General features: G+C 39.7%; 1 protein-coding gene and 2 pseudogenes across 2 annotated transcripts; 1 reads left to right on the top strand and 2 right to left on the bottom strand.

Annotated features, from left to right (window-relative positions):
• Nucleotides 1-1,162: 1,162 nt before the first annotated feature.
• Nucleotides 1,163-8,319, bottom strand: LOC110760545 (vignain-like). Its single transcript, XM_021962828.2, has 4 exons — nucleotides 7,769-8,319; nucleotides 7,328-7,563; nucleotides 1,737-1,880; nucleotides 1,163-1,656 (listed from the first exon to the last, which is right to left on the bottom strand). The coding sequence occupies exons 1-4, from the start codon at nucleotides 8,205-8,207 to the stop codon at nucleotides 1,390-1,392; spliced, it is 1,086 nt and encodes a 361-aa protein (XP_021818520.1). The 5' UTR covers nucleotides 8,208-8,319; the 3' UTR covers nucleotides 1,163-1,389.
• On the bottom strand, nucleotides 1,939-6,600 carry LOC110763459 (uncharacterized; annotated as a pseudogene).
• A 3,474-nt stretch (nucleotides 8,320-11,793) lies between the features above and the next one.
• On the top strand, nucleotides 11,794-14,501 carry LOC110760519 (ABC transporter B family member 18-like; annotated as a pseudogene). The gene is made up of 3 exons (XR_015834785.1): nucleotides 11,794-13,407; nucleotides 13,486-14,310; nucleotides 14,416-14,501. The product of XR_015834785.1 is annotated as an ABC transporter B family member 18-like (transcript).
• The last annotated feature ends 967 nt before the right edge of the window (nucleotides 14,502-15,468 follow it).

A 15,468-nucleotide genomic window follows, 5' to 3' on the forward strand; every position in this document is an offset into this window, starting at 1 on the left:
AAGTGTGAGATACGTTGATTGTACAAATTTGGTTGAGATTTGAGACAAACGAGAATCATATAGAGGAAGAGCTCGCCGAGATGGGGAGGATGACGAATTCGGCCTTTGTGAGAGGGGTAATTATGTTGCTGTCCTCGTAATTCTTTCGTATTATAATTGTAATACTGAGAGAATGTAGCCCATACTGATATAAGCATAGAATTACAGGTCTTCATCACAATTAAAGGCCGACAAAGATCCAGTTGAAGCACACAAAATTTATAATTAACAGCAAAAGTAGTGAGCCTAGAGCTACAAGTTACAACTACAAAAGGTTGCATGAAGGGGATTCTCCGTCCTTTCCCAAGTATATATGACTTACGGCAACCGAGACTGTTTTTCTGAGATATTTTCTAGTAATTGTTTAGACTTTAGTTTAGACCGGGAACAGGGAAATGCCGGTAGCAGAGATGGTCAAAGATTTGGCAGCCCTCCATGGTCCAATGGAAACTGTGGCATGCGTGCGGCCCTGTGAGTCTTTTTGAGCTGATCAAGGCCACAGGGTTGGCCACTTCAACACCTATCTTCTTAATTTAATCGAATCTGTTTTGGAACCCAATAACCCATTTTTTGTTTCCTTCATTTGTAAGATTAACACACCTGATACGATGCACAACTTTAGAAAAACACTTGTACGGCCGTTTGTCTTTTCTAGGATCTAGGATGATGACTGTCTTTATTAAGCTTAAACAGCGTCCAATTTTTAATTTTATCACATGGTAATTAAGATTTGCATTTAAATTCTTAATTGACCGTAAATTAGTGAGCTTTCGTTTAGCGGTATTTGTCTTCTCATGTTTGACTCATATGAATAGCTAAAACGACTTGTAATGAATTTGATATATTTGTGATGAGTTTCAATACATAATTAGACGTGTCTAGTTTTATTGTAGCGGTATAGATTTGTCGACCGGTAAACTCATTTTAGGTCAGTTGGAACAGTGGACCTAATTTGTTGCAGTACTTGTCCTTTATGGATGGATTGGATCAAGCAATACTTGCTACGTGATTTTGAACTCCACAAAAACATGGACGGGCTAAATTAGCTAGTTGGGCCTATAAAAATAAATAAATAAAATTCAGAGCGAAGTCTGTGTGCTAATTCTTTGATCACATAACCATGTACATGTTCATCAAACTCTCAACCCTTTATTTCATATTTCAGCATCAAACCAACATTTATTTTCATCCAAAACGAAAGCGTAAATTCAGTACACCACACACTATATATATAAGCACCTAAGGTTCATATGCCTCTTTTAGGACAAAGCTTGATCACTGATAACTATATTGGCAAACGAAATCTACTAAACTAAACTATATCATGCGTAGCAGCACATGCATAGAGCTTTAGAGTTCATCCTTGACGGAGGAGGAGCTTCTTCTTTTTGTGTTGCTTGGGGAAGACTTCATGGGGTAAGAGGGATCTTTAGCAATTCCACACAGCCCTTCTTCTGCATCAACTCCACGTTGGATCCTTATGTATCCCTTCTCTCCCCACTCCTCTCCCCAAGAGTTCTTCACAGTCCAGTACTTGGTCCCATCCAGAGTTGTTCCATACCCCACAACTGCCACGCCATGGTTTAGCTCTGTTCCACAGTTCCCATTAAACACACCCTGCAAAATTAATTTACCCATGATTTAGCTCTCATCCTTGTGTTTAGTTAATTAATTTGAAAGCAGTTGTATTTTTATACCTCTGAGTAGAATTGGAAGTCTCTGCCACCAGCATCTATTGCAACAGATACAGGTTGGTTTGCAACAGCTTTCATCAAGGCATTTTCGTTGTTTTTGGGTACGTTTTCGTAGCCATCAATTTGCACCAGAGGAGCATTCGTCATCTGCAAGAACCAAAACAAAGCACGCCCATTTTTTTTCACATGCACGAAGGAACTGTTGAGCAAATTTAGAGTACACAACTCTAATGTAGAGACTTGTTGGAGACAAAACAAGTAAACAATTTACTTGTATTAGACTCACAAAATATTACAACAAGACAACTCTCAAAGGAAAGACAAATTCTTACAAGGACTCTTTCTCTCTTCACTCACACTTCTCACAAGAACTACTAACTCTCTAGCTCACTCTACTTATTCACACTCTTCTTGTTGACACACTTCTTGATTGATTACATTGACAAGCTTCATGCCTATTTATAGAGGTAGCAACCGACTTTGACAAAGGATCTTGTAGTTTCTAGGAATTTTTAGAAGGTTTGGTGTTGCTTACTTTGCTGGACTTCACTTGAGAATTCTAGATTGTTCTAGTTTCAATCTGCCAACTTGCTTACTCCACCGACTTGAGCATTTACTTCAGCTATTGTTTTCTCCTATGTATTATTCTAGATATTTCTAGTGGTATTATCACCTTGTTGTTTACACTTCTAGAACCTTGTAGAGATTGCTCCTCAAAATGGGTTGAGCTGGGGTTGATACTTTAACACTCCCCCTCAACACCAGCTCACATCCTTTGCACCACATTGAGTTGACGACGAAATCTTTCCAACTTGCCGGTACTCAAACCTTTTGTGAACAAGTCCGCAACTTGATCATCTGTATTGATATGTCTCATCTCTATCTCTTCTTGCAGAACCTTCTCTCTGATAAAATGATAGTGTATCTCCACGTGTTTGGTTCTTGCATGAAAGACTGGATTTTCCGCCAAACGAACTGCTGATTGATTATCACAATATAACGGCACTGAATAATCTACCAATTGATGTAGATCATTCATCAGCTGTGTTAGCCACGTGATCTCTTGAGCTGCCATTGCTGCTGCCCTGTACTCAGCTTCAGTGGTTGACAAAGATATTGTCGGCTGTCTCTTACTGCACCAAGAAATTGTTCCTGAACCAAGCTTAAATACATACCCGGTAGTTGATCGACGAGTGTCATGATCTCCCGCATAGTCAGCATCACAATAACCAACTAGCTTGCAATCTTCACCTTTCTTGTACAACAGACCATAGTCAATTGTACTTTTCACATACCTCAGTATTCGTCGTACTGCGTCCAAATGAGACTTCTTTGGATTTTGCATGTATCGACTCATCACACCAACTGCATACGAAATGTCAGGCCGAGTCAATGTCAAGTAGATTAGACTACCCACCAATTGTCGATACATCGTTGTGTCTTCCAAGTCTTTGCCTTCATATGCGCACAGCTTGACATTGGGCTCCATTGGCGTTGAGATTGGCTTGCATTCAAGCATCCCAAACTTTTGCAACAAATCTTTTGCATATTTCTGTTGACACAGAAATATCCCTTCTTGTGTGCAATCGACCTCTAGCCCAAGAAAGTGCTTGAGTTGTCCCAGTTCTTTCATCTGAAAGCGAACTGACAAATTTTCCTTTGTTTGGTGAATTTCTTCTTCGTCATCACCAGTGATGATTAGATCATCCACGTATACCAGCACAATAGCTAATTTTCCTCCATTAGCTTTGACAAATAAACTAGGATCTGCATGGGTCACTGAATAACCACTTCGAGAGAGAAATTCTGCAATCTTACCGTACCATGCTCTTGGTGCTTGCTTCAATCCGTAAAGTGCCTTTTTCAGCTTGCACACATACTCGGGATGGACTTCGTTCTCAAATCCCATTGGTTGAGTCATGTAGATTTCCCGATCTAACTCCCCATGCAGAAATGCATTCTTCACATCCATCTGGTACAGGTTCCAATCTTTGTTGGCTGCAAGTGCAAGTAGGACTCGTACGGTCACAAGCTTTGCCACTGGACTAAACGTTTCATCATAATCTAGTCCGTATTGCTGAGAGAAACCTCGAGCCACCAACCGAGCCTTGTACCTCTCGACCGACCCATCAGGACGACGCTTTATCTTATACACCCATTTGCAGGATATGGGTTTCACATCTCTTGGCTTTGGCACCAGATCCCAAGTCTGATTTTGCTCTAGCGCAGTGATTTCTTCTCCCATAGCTTTAACCCATTCGGAACTCTGTGATGTTTCTTCAAATGTTTCAGGTTCAACTATGTCTTCTGCTATGGCTGAGTTGGCGTATTTGGGATTTTGCTTCCGTACTCTTGTTGACCTTCTGGGTTGTGACTGTGGAGTCGGTATTTCTACTTCACTGGGTCTAACTTCTTCTAGTGCTTGTTGATGTACACCAGTTTGCCAAGGATTCTGAGTAACCTCTTGCTCGTCATCATCACCGTCAAGCGAATCTTCATGCTCATTTGGACTCGGTCGGATTGGAACAATTTGCTCCCCCAACTTTTGTTGTAGCTTATCTTCAATTTCTCTCGAGTCTGGTAAAACCTCCTTTTCTGGGGACCACCAAGATGATGCTTCATCGAACACCACATCTCGTGATGTGTAGCACCTTCCATTTGTAGGGTCACAACACTTCCACCCTTTTCTCTGGTTATCGTATCCCACAAAGATACATCTGATTGCCTTCTTGTCAAACTTGCTACGTAGATGACTTGGAACAAATACGTAGCACACACAACCGAATACTCGAAAGTAACTGACTGTAGGTTTCATATCCCACAGTTTCTCGAATGGTGAAATAAATTCTAACCTTGGTTGAGGAAGTTTGTTGATCACATGGGCTGCAGTTCTCATGGCTTCAGCCCAAAACCTTCCAGGCACATTCTTGGCATGCAGCATGCTTCGACATATCTCTGCAAGATGCCGGTTCTTTCTCTCTGCTACTCCATTCTGTTGTGGCGTGTTGGCACATGTGAATTGATGACGTATGCGAAACTCTCGTAGATACTGGCAGAATTCATTCGAGGTATATTCTCCTCCATTATCTGTGCGTAGACAAATAATCTTCTTTCCTACTTCTCCTTCAACTATTTCTCTAAACTCTTTAAACTTTGAAAATGTGTCGGATTTTTCTTTCATAAAGAAAACCCACACATACCTGGAGAGGTCATCAATGAACGTCACCATGTATCGCATCCCGCTAATCGATGGTTGCTTAACAGGCCCGAACACATCAGAATGGATTAACTCTAGCGGTGCTTTTGCTTTGAACTTGGATTCCTCATATGGTAGTTGATGCGCTTTACCATATTGACATCCTGCACAGACCGTATCTGTTCTCACATCAAGCTGAGGCAGACCCTTGAGCATTGACTTCTTCATCATCACGCTTAGCTTGTGATAGCTAACGTGGCCCAATCTCATGTGCCATAAATTTTCTGTCTCGTTCTTTCTTGTCTTGTCTACATATGCAGACTCTGCTGACATTACGTAGACTGACTCTAGTCGTCGTCCCTCCATTGTCGGCATCCCTGAGATCTTAAGGTCTCGATACACCTTCACATCTCTTGGACTGAATAGGACATAGTGGCCTGATGATGTCAATTGTGCTACTGAAAGCAGATTCTTCTTCATGCCTGGAACATGGTAGACATCTTGAAGCGGCACTTCATTAGAATTGTATCGTGGTGCTACTACTGTCTTACCGATGTGGGTTATCGGTAACCTTGAGTTGTTGGCAGTCACCACCACACGATTGCCTTTGTACTCAGTCAGGTTCTGCAGCTTCTCCTTATCACCTGTCATGTGATTTGAGCAGCCTGAGTCGATAATCCAATCATTCTTGTAGTCAATCCTTTCAGGTGACATCACAGTGAGAGCTATCTCCTCTTCCTCTATAGCAAGAGATGCTTCCGCGTCCCAATCATCCTCACTTTTCTCCTTTGAGTTGGAAGTAGCAGTATTACTCTCAGCGGGCCTTTTGTTGGACCAACAATCTTTCGCCATGTGGCCCTTCTTTCCGCAGTTGTAGCATTTACCTTCGAATCTTTTAGTATTCTTGGATTGACCACGGTTGCCGTGAAACTTTGAAGCTCCCCCTGGCCGAGAACTTCCTTCTCCTTGATGACTTTTCGCCTTGTCACCATCTCTTTTAGATCCATTACCAAAGTGCTGCTTGAAGTTGCCTTTACTTTTGTTGGAGTAGAGCGCTTCCTCCTCTCCTTTTAACGAGACCCCTCCCATTTGCTTAGCCATAGCTTCTTGATCGGCAAGCAAATTTTCAAACTCAACAAGTGATGGTTGAGTAGGCCACCCTTGTACAGCAGCAACGAAGCCTCGGTATTCGGGTCTCAGACCATGGATAATTATCCTTTTTATCCTAGACTCCACAATAGCAGCAATAGGATCTAAATCAGAAATTTCACGGCATATGGACTTTACCTTGTGGAAGTACTGAGCAATCGTCATGTCACGTTGTGCAACGGATAGCAGCTCGTTCTCAAGAAGTTGTAGTCTTGTGTCATTCCTTTTTGAAAAGAGTGTTGCAAAGGTGTCCCATGCTTCCTTTGGTGTTTTGGCTTTCCTTATGTGCTCCAACATTTCTTCTTCAATTGTTGTCTTCAGGGCAAACATGGCTTTACCTGCTTTGATCTTCCACTTACGCAAAGCGTCGCTATTGTCTTCTCGTGGTTGTGCAACATCGTTGCCCCCGACGACATCCCAAAGATCTTGACCTTGCAGATAAGACTCCATGCATGTCGCCCACGTGTTGTAATTTTTGTTGTTGAGCTTCGTGATTCCTCCAACTACGTGAAGATCACCCATCGTGTCGGCAGAATTCCGGTAGTACCGAACAAGCTTGAACTAAATATGCAAACTTGTAGAGACAAACTCTTCACGACTCAAAGAAGCTCCCGCAGAATCAGTCACTGACCGTCCCGCTCTGATACCAATTGTTGAGCAAATTTAGAGTACACAACTCTAATGTAGAGACTTGTTGGAGACAAAACAAGTAAACAATTTACTTGTATTAGACTCACAAAATATTACAACAAGACAACTCTCAAAGGAAAGACAAATTCTTACAAGGACTCTTTCTCTCTTCACTCACACTTCTCACAAGAACTACTAACTCTCTAGCTCACTCTACTTATTCACACTCTTCTTGTTGACACACTTCTTGATTGATTACATTGACAAGCTTCATGCCTATTTATAGAGGTAGCAACCGACTTTGACAAAGGATCTTGTAGTTTCTAGGAATTTTTAGAAGGTTTGGTGTTGCTTACTTTGCTGGACTTCACTTGAGAATTCTAGATTGTTCTAGTTTCAATCTGCCAACTTGCTTACTCCACCGACTTGAGCATTTACTTCAGCTATTGTTTTCTCCTATGTATTATTCTAGATATTTCTAGTGGTATTATCACCTTGTTGTTTACACTTCTAGAACCTTGTAGAGATTGCTCCTCAAAATGGGTTGAGCTGGGGTTGATACTTTAACAGGAACATGATATTTTATTGATGTGGGGTAATTAGTTGGTTCTTTCTTCACCTTGGTTGAGTCACAAGGCCCATCACCGGCTCTGTAAGGGTAGTTCTGCTCTGTGGTTATGCCGCCATTTTTCTTTATGAAATCAAATGCCTTTTCCATCAAGCCACCGTCGCACCCTTCGTTGGGGTCTCTATTGCAATCAACCAGCTCTTGCTCAGACAGAGAGACTAGGGCCTTGGTTTTGATTTGATTGATACCCTCCACTGCAACTACAGTTGAAAATGCCCAGCAGCTACCTGTAACATCAACAACATGCAGTAAATTTTAATCATCTCTTGATTTTGATCAACATGAAAGTTGTAACATTTATTCATGAAATGGATTGCATATTTTCCCCATCAACTAGCAATCGTAACACAAAATTTGCATAAACTTTCAAAATATTTCAATGAAAATTTTCACATGAAAATCTTTGGTCATGTACGTATATCTGAGACTTACCGCATTTGCCTTGGTCTTTAACTCCAGTGACTGCTCCATTCTTCCTCCAATCAACATTTGGTGGAAGATTGTCAGTGCTCTCATGTGTGAAGGCAGTTTCCCTTCGGCTGCCATGCAAAGACCTGTAGTGGCTAACCTTTGAGCCAGCATAGGAGCGCACAAACTCATGGTTGGTCATGTCTGCATACTTGTTCAGCTTCAGCTTGTAAGGCTTGCTCATCTGGTTCACCTTGTGCACATGCTTCACATTCTCCTTGAAGACATTGAAGCGCTTTTCCTTCTCTCTGAGGTCATGGGAAATTGTATGGTGGCTCCTCCACCTCTCATAGATGTCCCAGAGACTCTCTTCAGAGGCCAGGTCCTTCTCCTGAAACTCAAAGCTTTCAGTCAGGCCAATAACCAGAGCCAAAAAAAGAGCAACCAAGATGAACTTCCTCATGTCAATCAATCACTCTAACAAAGATTTCCTAATTTGAATCAAGAAATGTTGGAGTTTAAGGAAAATGGGTTTTGAGAATTATGGGAGATGAAGCTATTTGATTGCTTTGATCAATGCAAAGCGTACCCTTTATAGACAATTTTGGTTGGCAGGGATTGATTGGCACTAGAGCTCTACGTGAAGATGAGTACGCAGCATGCCATATTGGCCGGGGTCTCAACTTTAGAGCTTTAGACATAAAATATGGGGAAAAAGTGACATTCTTTTTAGAAGTTGTATATATTTTTGGAGGTGGGTTTGTAGTTTTTTGGTTTATATCTACAGCCTACATGCCATCCACGTTACCTTGTTTAACTTGTTTATAGATGGTGACAAATGGGTTATGTTGTGGCACGATTTCTTGCAAGCCTATGGACTTTCCTGTCTTTGTTCAAAACCGAAAACTTTTCTAAGGTTGGCTACTTGGGAGTGAAACTTGCGTGATTCTTTATCTTCTGCATTTTGTCGATTTTCGTTTTTGGTATATCAGAAGATTATTTTGGGCAGCTACCTAGACTTGTACTTCTCTGTGTGTATTGTTTGTTTGATATTTGATAATATAATGAGATGGAACAAACATTTTAAGGTTATCTGATTATACAATACTTATAAACTGGGCAAATAATCTAGAGTGCTGCTATTTCCACCCACCATGTAAATTTTAAAAACATAATCCTATCTTTCCACCCACCGTTATTCCTAAGATACCTTTAATTATTATTTCCTTTTATCAAAAGTAATAATTTAAAACATAAAAAAAAGAAGCTTAATGGAACTTAACAATTAACTCCTACAATCATTATTCTTCTTTTCATTTCATTTTTCTTCTTTCTTTCTCTGCTGTTTCTCCACCCAATTGTATAGGTTTTTTTCCCTCTTCCTTTCTCCAAGTTTGGTTGGTTTTGGTGGTGGCTTGAGAAAATTTGGGGTTGGGACCCGAGAATTGGAGGGTGGTCTCATTGTTGAGTTGGAGGGTTTGTTAGGAGAGGCTGTACGAAGCAATGACAAATGTAGATGGCGTATAAGAAGACAGGGCTGAGAAAGAAAGGTCACCTTAAATTGAATTAAATTGAATTTGAACAATTTTGATTATTATGTAAAGATCAGTTAAGCCATTATAAAGAGAGTCTACAGAAAAAAAAAAAAAAAAAAAAAAAACTTCTGTTTGGAGAGTTTGTTTAGGGTTTAGGAAGGAAGAAGGAAAAACCAAACCTCGGCAATTGGGTGGAGAAGCTGCAAGTATAAGAAATAAGGAAAAAAAAAGGAAGAAGACTAAACTGATTGGGGGAGATATTGAACCCAAAAAAAATGATTGGGGGAAGATGTTGCAAACAAAACAAATAGGAAAGGGGAAGAGGTTGAAGAGATAGGAAAAAAACAGAGAAAAAAAAAGAAAAAAGGTAAATGACGGCAGGAGTTGAGGTTCAAATTGTTAAGTTGCATTAGAGTTTGTTTTTTTCTTTTTGATTATGAAAAAATTCAACTATGTTGGATTAAATTTTAATGAGGTGGCATAAGTTCTTAAAAGTCATTTTGCAAAGAGCTACATTTGTCCTCAAAATTTTGAAAATAAGTTGGGTTGGGAAATAGGATAGGGGGTGGAAATAGTAGCACTCATAATCTATTATTAGGGATGTTTATAAGCTAAGATTAAGCATATAATTTGCAATTTAGATTGACAATTTTTTTGGTCAAAGATTTAGAAGATTGATAATTTAATTCAATAATATGGTAGACTATTTGATGAAAGAACATTTGTTTCGGACAGATTGAGACCTTGACTTGCATATGAGTGGTCTCATATTCAAACCCCCATCCCCTTTGCTTGTAATTTTAAAAAATAAAAGTAAGGTGCATACAGACGTGAAAAGATTCGAAGACGGAAAATGAAATCCAAATCCATTAATTTTCTTTTTCCATCATATTATTCTGATTGTTTTAATGTGTAGTGGGTGTACGCTAGAAAGTTGTTGTGGGTGATTTGACTAGCCACCTTAGATTGAGTGAAAAGTGAGAGCACTGTAAGTTTCGCAGGCCAGCCAGGAATTTCCCATCATTATAGTAGTGTAACCTATGAAGAATCTAGATCAAATTTCGGGTGTTTGGCTGTGCCTGCCCATGTTATTAGTAATGTTTGGTAAATTTTTAACATTTGGTTTGCCAACAAGAAGCAAAGTAAGCGACAGAACAACACAACATCTTCAAGGAAACTCACTTAAACGCAACCCCTTGTTTCTAGCTCCTTTTAACATATGCCATGTACAGTTATCAAGGGACAAGAATTTCCCCTTCTCTTCGACTTGTCACAACAGTTGTTCCCTCAAAAAAACAAAAAAAGTTTTAAGCTGATATAAACAGGAAATGTGTACAAATTTTCCCTTTTAATTTAATGGACTGCCCAGTAGATTCATCTAAGCAGCAAATGCTAATATTTTGATTTCTCAGCGTTTACTGTTGTGGTAGGAAATGAAACTGACTCTTTTCAGTGCAGAGGAGAGGAGGAAACTGACTTTTGGAGCCAAATATTCTGGACTGAGTAAAGCCATTAATAGTAGAATGATAGGTACTTCACAACTGAACCCCAAATTCTAAATTCTTATACAATCAAGTTGACATCTCTTTAGGGTAAGCATTCAAAAGTTATTTCCATGGGATTGTTGGCATTTTGTGCCTAAGCAATCGGATAAACTAAGATCCGATTCCTCTCGTTCTACATCAGTAACATCAATGTGGCTGATTTAACTATTGGTTTCTATCACTGTAGTGGCAACAGAATAACAATAAAATTGTATCTAGTTTGTATAGGAGGCCAATGACATTATATAAATACATGAAAGGCTGGAAGAGTATGTGCAAGATGTTACAATACCACCGGCACAAGGGTCAACTGATATGTGTACCAATATATATATGTTTGTACATATCAAGAATGAGTTTAACCATCCATTTGAGTTTCATTTGAGACAGTGAATTTTCTTAGTGAGGTCTGTGTTGTTGTTTGTGGTCTGCAATATGGGGAGCAAAGGTAGCCTGTTTCGATATGCCGACAGCATAGACAGGTTACTGTTGTTTTTTGGAACTTTGGGTAGCATAGGAGATGGTTCCATGACCCCGTTAACCATGGTAGTTCTTGGTGGGATGATCAATGGGTATGGACGTTATATTCCCTCCAATGAGACTGTAAATGAGGTAAAGAAACTAATAATACATTCATAGAGACAAAAAAGGTAGGAAATCCACCAGCATGTTAATGAACATTTTCTTGGATGGTTGTTCAAGAAATGGATTGCTATAATGTTGAAAAAATGCTTCAAGATGAAAATTTATACCATGTAAAATATATAGCAGATTACCTCATAACTCATGTATTGTGTGATGATACTTCTTTCACTAGATGTCACAAGGAATCTAAGAGAGAGTATAATAACTGCTTAATTACAATTTATTCATTTTAATTGTTTAGCTAACTAACCTGCATACTTTCCCTTTTTTATAGTACTCCCTGAATCTGTTGCATCTTGCCATTGGAGTTGGAATTTCTGCGTTCGTGGGTACGTATCTATGTGGCTTAAGGCTTTTCCTCTGTATAAACAAGGAAGGATACGATGCAATAATAGCTGCAAGGCTGTAGCAAAAGTGGCTTTAGATTCGCTCTGCTTTTGATCTACAAAAAAACTTGTACTTGGTATTTGGTAAAAGGCATAAGAAACACCTGGGCATAGTATAACAATACACAAATTTAATAACCGGTTTATGATATACTTATCCTGAAGACATATCATTCATATTTTCTAGAAGGAGTTTGTTGGACAAGAACTGCAGAAAGGCAAACATCTCGGATGAGAATAGAATACTTGAAATCAGTCCTCAGGCAAGATGTTGGTTACTTTGATAACCAAGATACTGCTTCCACTACTTTCCAAGTCATTTCTACCATCTCTTCTGATGCACATTTGATCCAAGACACTATAGCTGAGAAGGCTTTCAATCCCTTCTCTTTCTGATTGTGTGTGTGCAAGCGTGCTTGTTTCCCTCCGGCCCTTACTCTTTTGTGCTGACATCACCTACATTTCCTTTGTTGTAGATTCCCAACTGTCTGGCTCAGTTATCATCCTTTGTCATTAGCCTGGGAGTTGCATTTTCACTTTCTTAGCGACTTACAGTTGCAGCTCTTCCATTCTCTGTATTGTTTATTGTTCCAGCACTGGGATTTGGAAGGGTACTGAAGGACTTGGGAAGTAAATCGAATGGCGCGTATGGGGTTGCTGGTGGAATTGCAGAACAAGCAATCTCATCAATACGGACTGTTTATTCATATGTTAGGGAGAGACAAACACTAGATAGATTCAGTAGTGCCCTTCAAAAAAGTATGGAGCATGGTGTATAGCAGGGTTTGATAAAGGGAATGCTAATAGGGAGCATGGGAATGGTTTATGCTAATTGGGCTTTCCAGGCTTGGATTGGTAGCATAATCATTATTGAGAGAGGAGAACAAGGTGGCCTTATTTTCGCTTGCGGAATCTGCATCATCTGGGGAGGACCCTGAGTTTCTTTTCTTTTTGCTGAATTTCTTACTTTGTGATCTTTTAATTCATAAGAAATCACAAGTCTTTGTATCTTCAGGTCCATCATGAATGTGCTCCCAAATCTCTCTTTCATTTTGGAGGCAACAAGTGTTATTGCTCGGATGTTACAGACGATTGAACGAGATCCTGCTATAGACACTCAAAAGAGAGGAAAAGTTTTAGGACATGGCAAAGGAAAAGTGGAGTTCAAAGAGGTGTACTTTAGTTATCCATCGAGACCTGATACCCCGGTTCTTCAAGGACTCATTCTTACCATACAGGCTGGAAAAACTGTAGGTTTTGTTGGAGGCAGTGGTTCTGGAAAATCTACAATCATTTCATTACTTGAAAGATTTTATGACCATTACAAAGGGAAAATTCTGCTTGATGGATATGATATAAAGAGACTTCAGCTTAAATGGTTGAGATCCCAGATGGGACTTGTTAATCAAGAACCAGTTCTCTTTGCAACATCTATAAAAGAAAACATTTTATTTGGAAAAGAAGGAGCTGCAATGGAGCATGTCATAAGTGCAGCTAAGACAGCAAATGCACACGACTTCATCGTTAAGTTACCTGATGGATATGATACTCAAGTAAGCCAAAAAAATTTAGTCCTTTAAATCAATACATTATTTGACTATAGTTACTAATTTTGACCTGTGTTGCTTCAGGTGGGCCAATTTGGAGTTCAGTTGTCTGGAGGGCAAAAGCAAAGGGTTGCTATAGCAAGGGCACTGCTTAGAAATCCAAGAATTCTTCTGCTTGATGAAGCCACAAGCGCTTTGGATGCACAATCTGAAAGTATAGCGCAGGAAGCCCTGGACCACGCTTCGATTGGAAGGACAACACTTATTGTTGCTCATCGGCTTACCACAATTTGCAAAGCGGATTTGATAGTGGTTCTTCAATCTGGGAAAGTAATTGAGTCAGGCTCCCATGAGGAGCTGATGCATATGAAAAACGGAGAAGGTGAAGAAGGGGGTGCATACAGCAAAATGGTGCACTTGCAGCAATTAGCCATGCAAAATGAAGCACTGAATGGCACCAGACATCCAGCCGAAGATATAAGCCACCTAAAATTGATGACCAGTGTAAGACCTTCACCAATTAGCATAAGACCTTCACCATGTAGCATAAGACCTTCACCAATCAGCATAAGATCAAGCTGGCAAAACAGCCCAGCCTACCAATTCAGCTCAGTATATTCCTTAAGCGTTGCAGATATTTCCCAATGCACCTTTATGGTAACTTCAACAATGTAAAGCAAGAAAATACTTCTTATCCTCCTCCATCCCAATTGCGTTTGTATCGAATGAATGCACCTGAGTGGAAGCAAGCATTACTTGGGTGTTTAGGTGCTGCTGGCTTTGGAGCTATGCAGGCAATTTCACTCCTATTGCATGGGATCAATTGCCTCAGTTTACTTCCAAAAAGAATTACAGGGAATCTGAAGTAAGACGGGCAGCAAGTCTTGCCAATGCTTATGAATTTGTAAGGTACAAACATATATATCATCCTAACTTTCTTATTGAAACTGTGGCACACAAAATTTTGTAACTTTTATTTGTTCTTTAACAAGGCATATTCTATATATAATCCAGTGGTATGAAAGATGGATATCAAACTTACCGAGGAGAAAGAGGGGTGCAACTCTCAGGGGGTCAAAAGCATAGAATAGCACTTGCTCGAGCGATACTCAAGAACCCGAGAGTTCTCCTATTAGATGAAGCAACCAGTGCTCGATAGCGTATTGGAGACTGTAGTCCAGGAAGCGCTTGACAAGATGATGATTGGTAGAACATGTGTAGTGGTAGCTCATCGGCTGTCCACGATACAAAAGGCAGACTCCATTTCTGTGATAGAGAATGGAAAGGTTGTGGAACAAGTTTCACACAATGAGCTACTTGCCATTGGACGTGGAGGAGCATATCACTCTCTTATTCAGCTTCAAAACAGCCACTCTGCTTAACAGCTGAGTTTTTACTCCACTCACAAAAATGGCAATGGCATAGTAGATAGATCTAATATGTAACGCTTTAAGGAATGTTTGTTATGTTTCAGTAAGTACTGTAAGGGGGCATGACCAACCTGAAAAGGTTGAAACAAACGACCTGTCGTTGGACAACATGTTTATATATTGTTTTGATGATGCCTTTTGTTTTTTTAAGTCGGCAAAACTCCTTTGGGATGAGCCTGAAAATATACAAGCAGATGCTTGCAAAATATAAGATGCGTTTTTTTTTCTGGGTACCAAAATCTGAGATGCGTTTTTTTAAAGCCAATCGTTAACCCAAAATGTTTTCAAGGACAAGGGGGATACTTCCAACAGCACAATCTAAATCTAGTAAGTTTGGCTCGGAGTTGATGATGGAACTTAAGAATCAAAATTGAGTTCAACATAATCTACTCACACGTGTCAAATTAATATGCATCTCAAGGTTCACCAAGGCCGATTGATGACCCATGTTTGAAGAATTTTCATATGTTTGAAGTATTTGACTTTTTGGCCTGATATGTTTGAAGAATTTAAAAAACTAAGAAAAGACAAAAAGATTTTGTCTTGTTATATTTCCCAATGGTGCATGGAGGCAAGAGGAATGCCAAGAAAACCAGAAACATAGACAGTTGGAATTTATGGAAACCAACATTTCGAC

Source organism: Prunus avium, chromosome 1, assembly GCF_965620075.1.
Source record: "Prunus avium chromosome 1, drPruAviu1.hap1.1, whole genome shotgun sequence".
NCBI lineage: Eukaryota > Viridiplantae > Streptophyta > Magnoliopsida > Rosales > Rosaceae > Prunus > Prunus avium.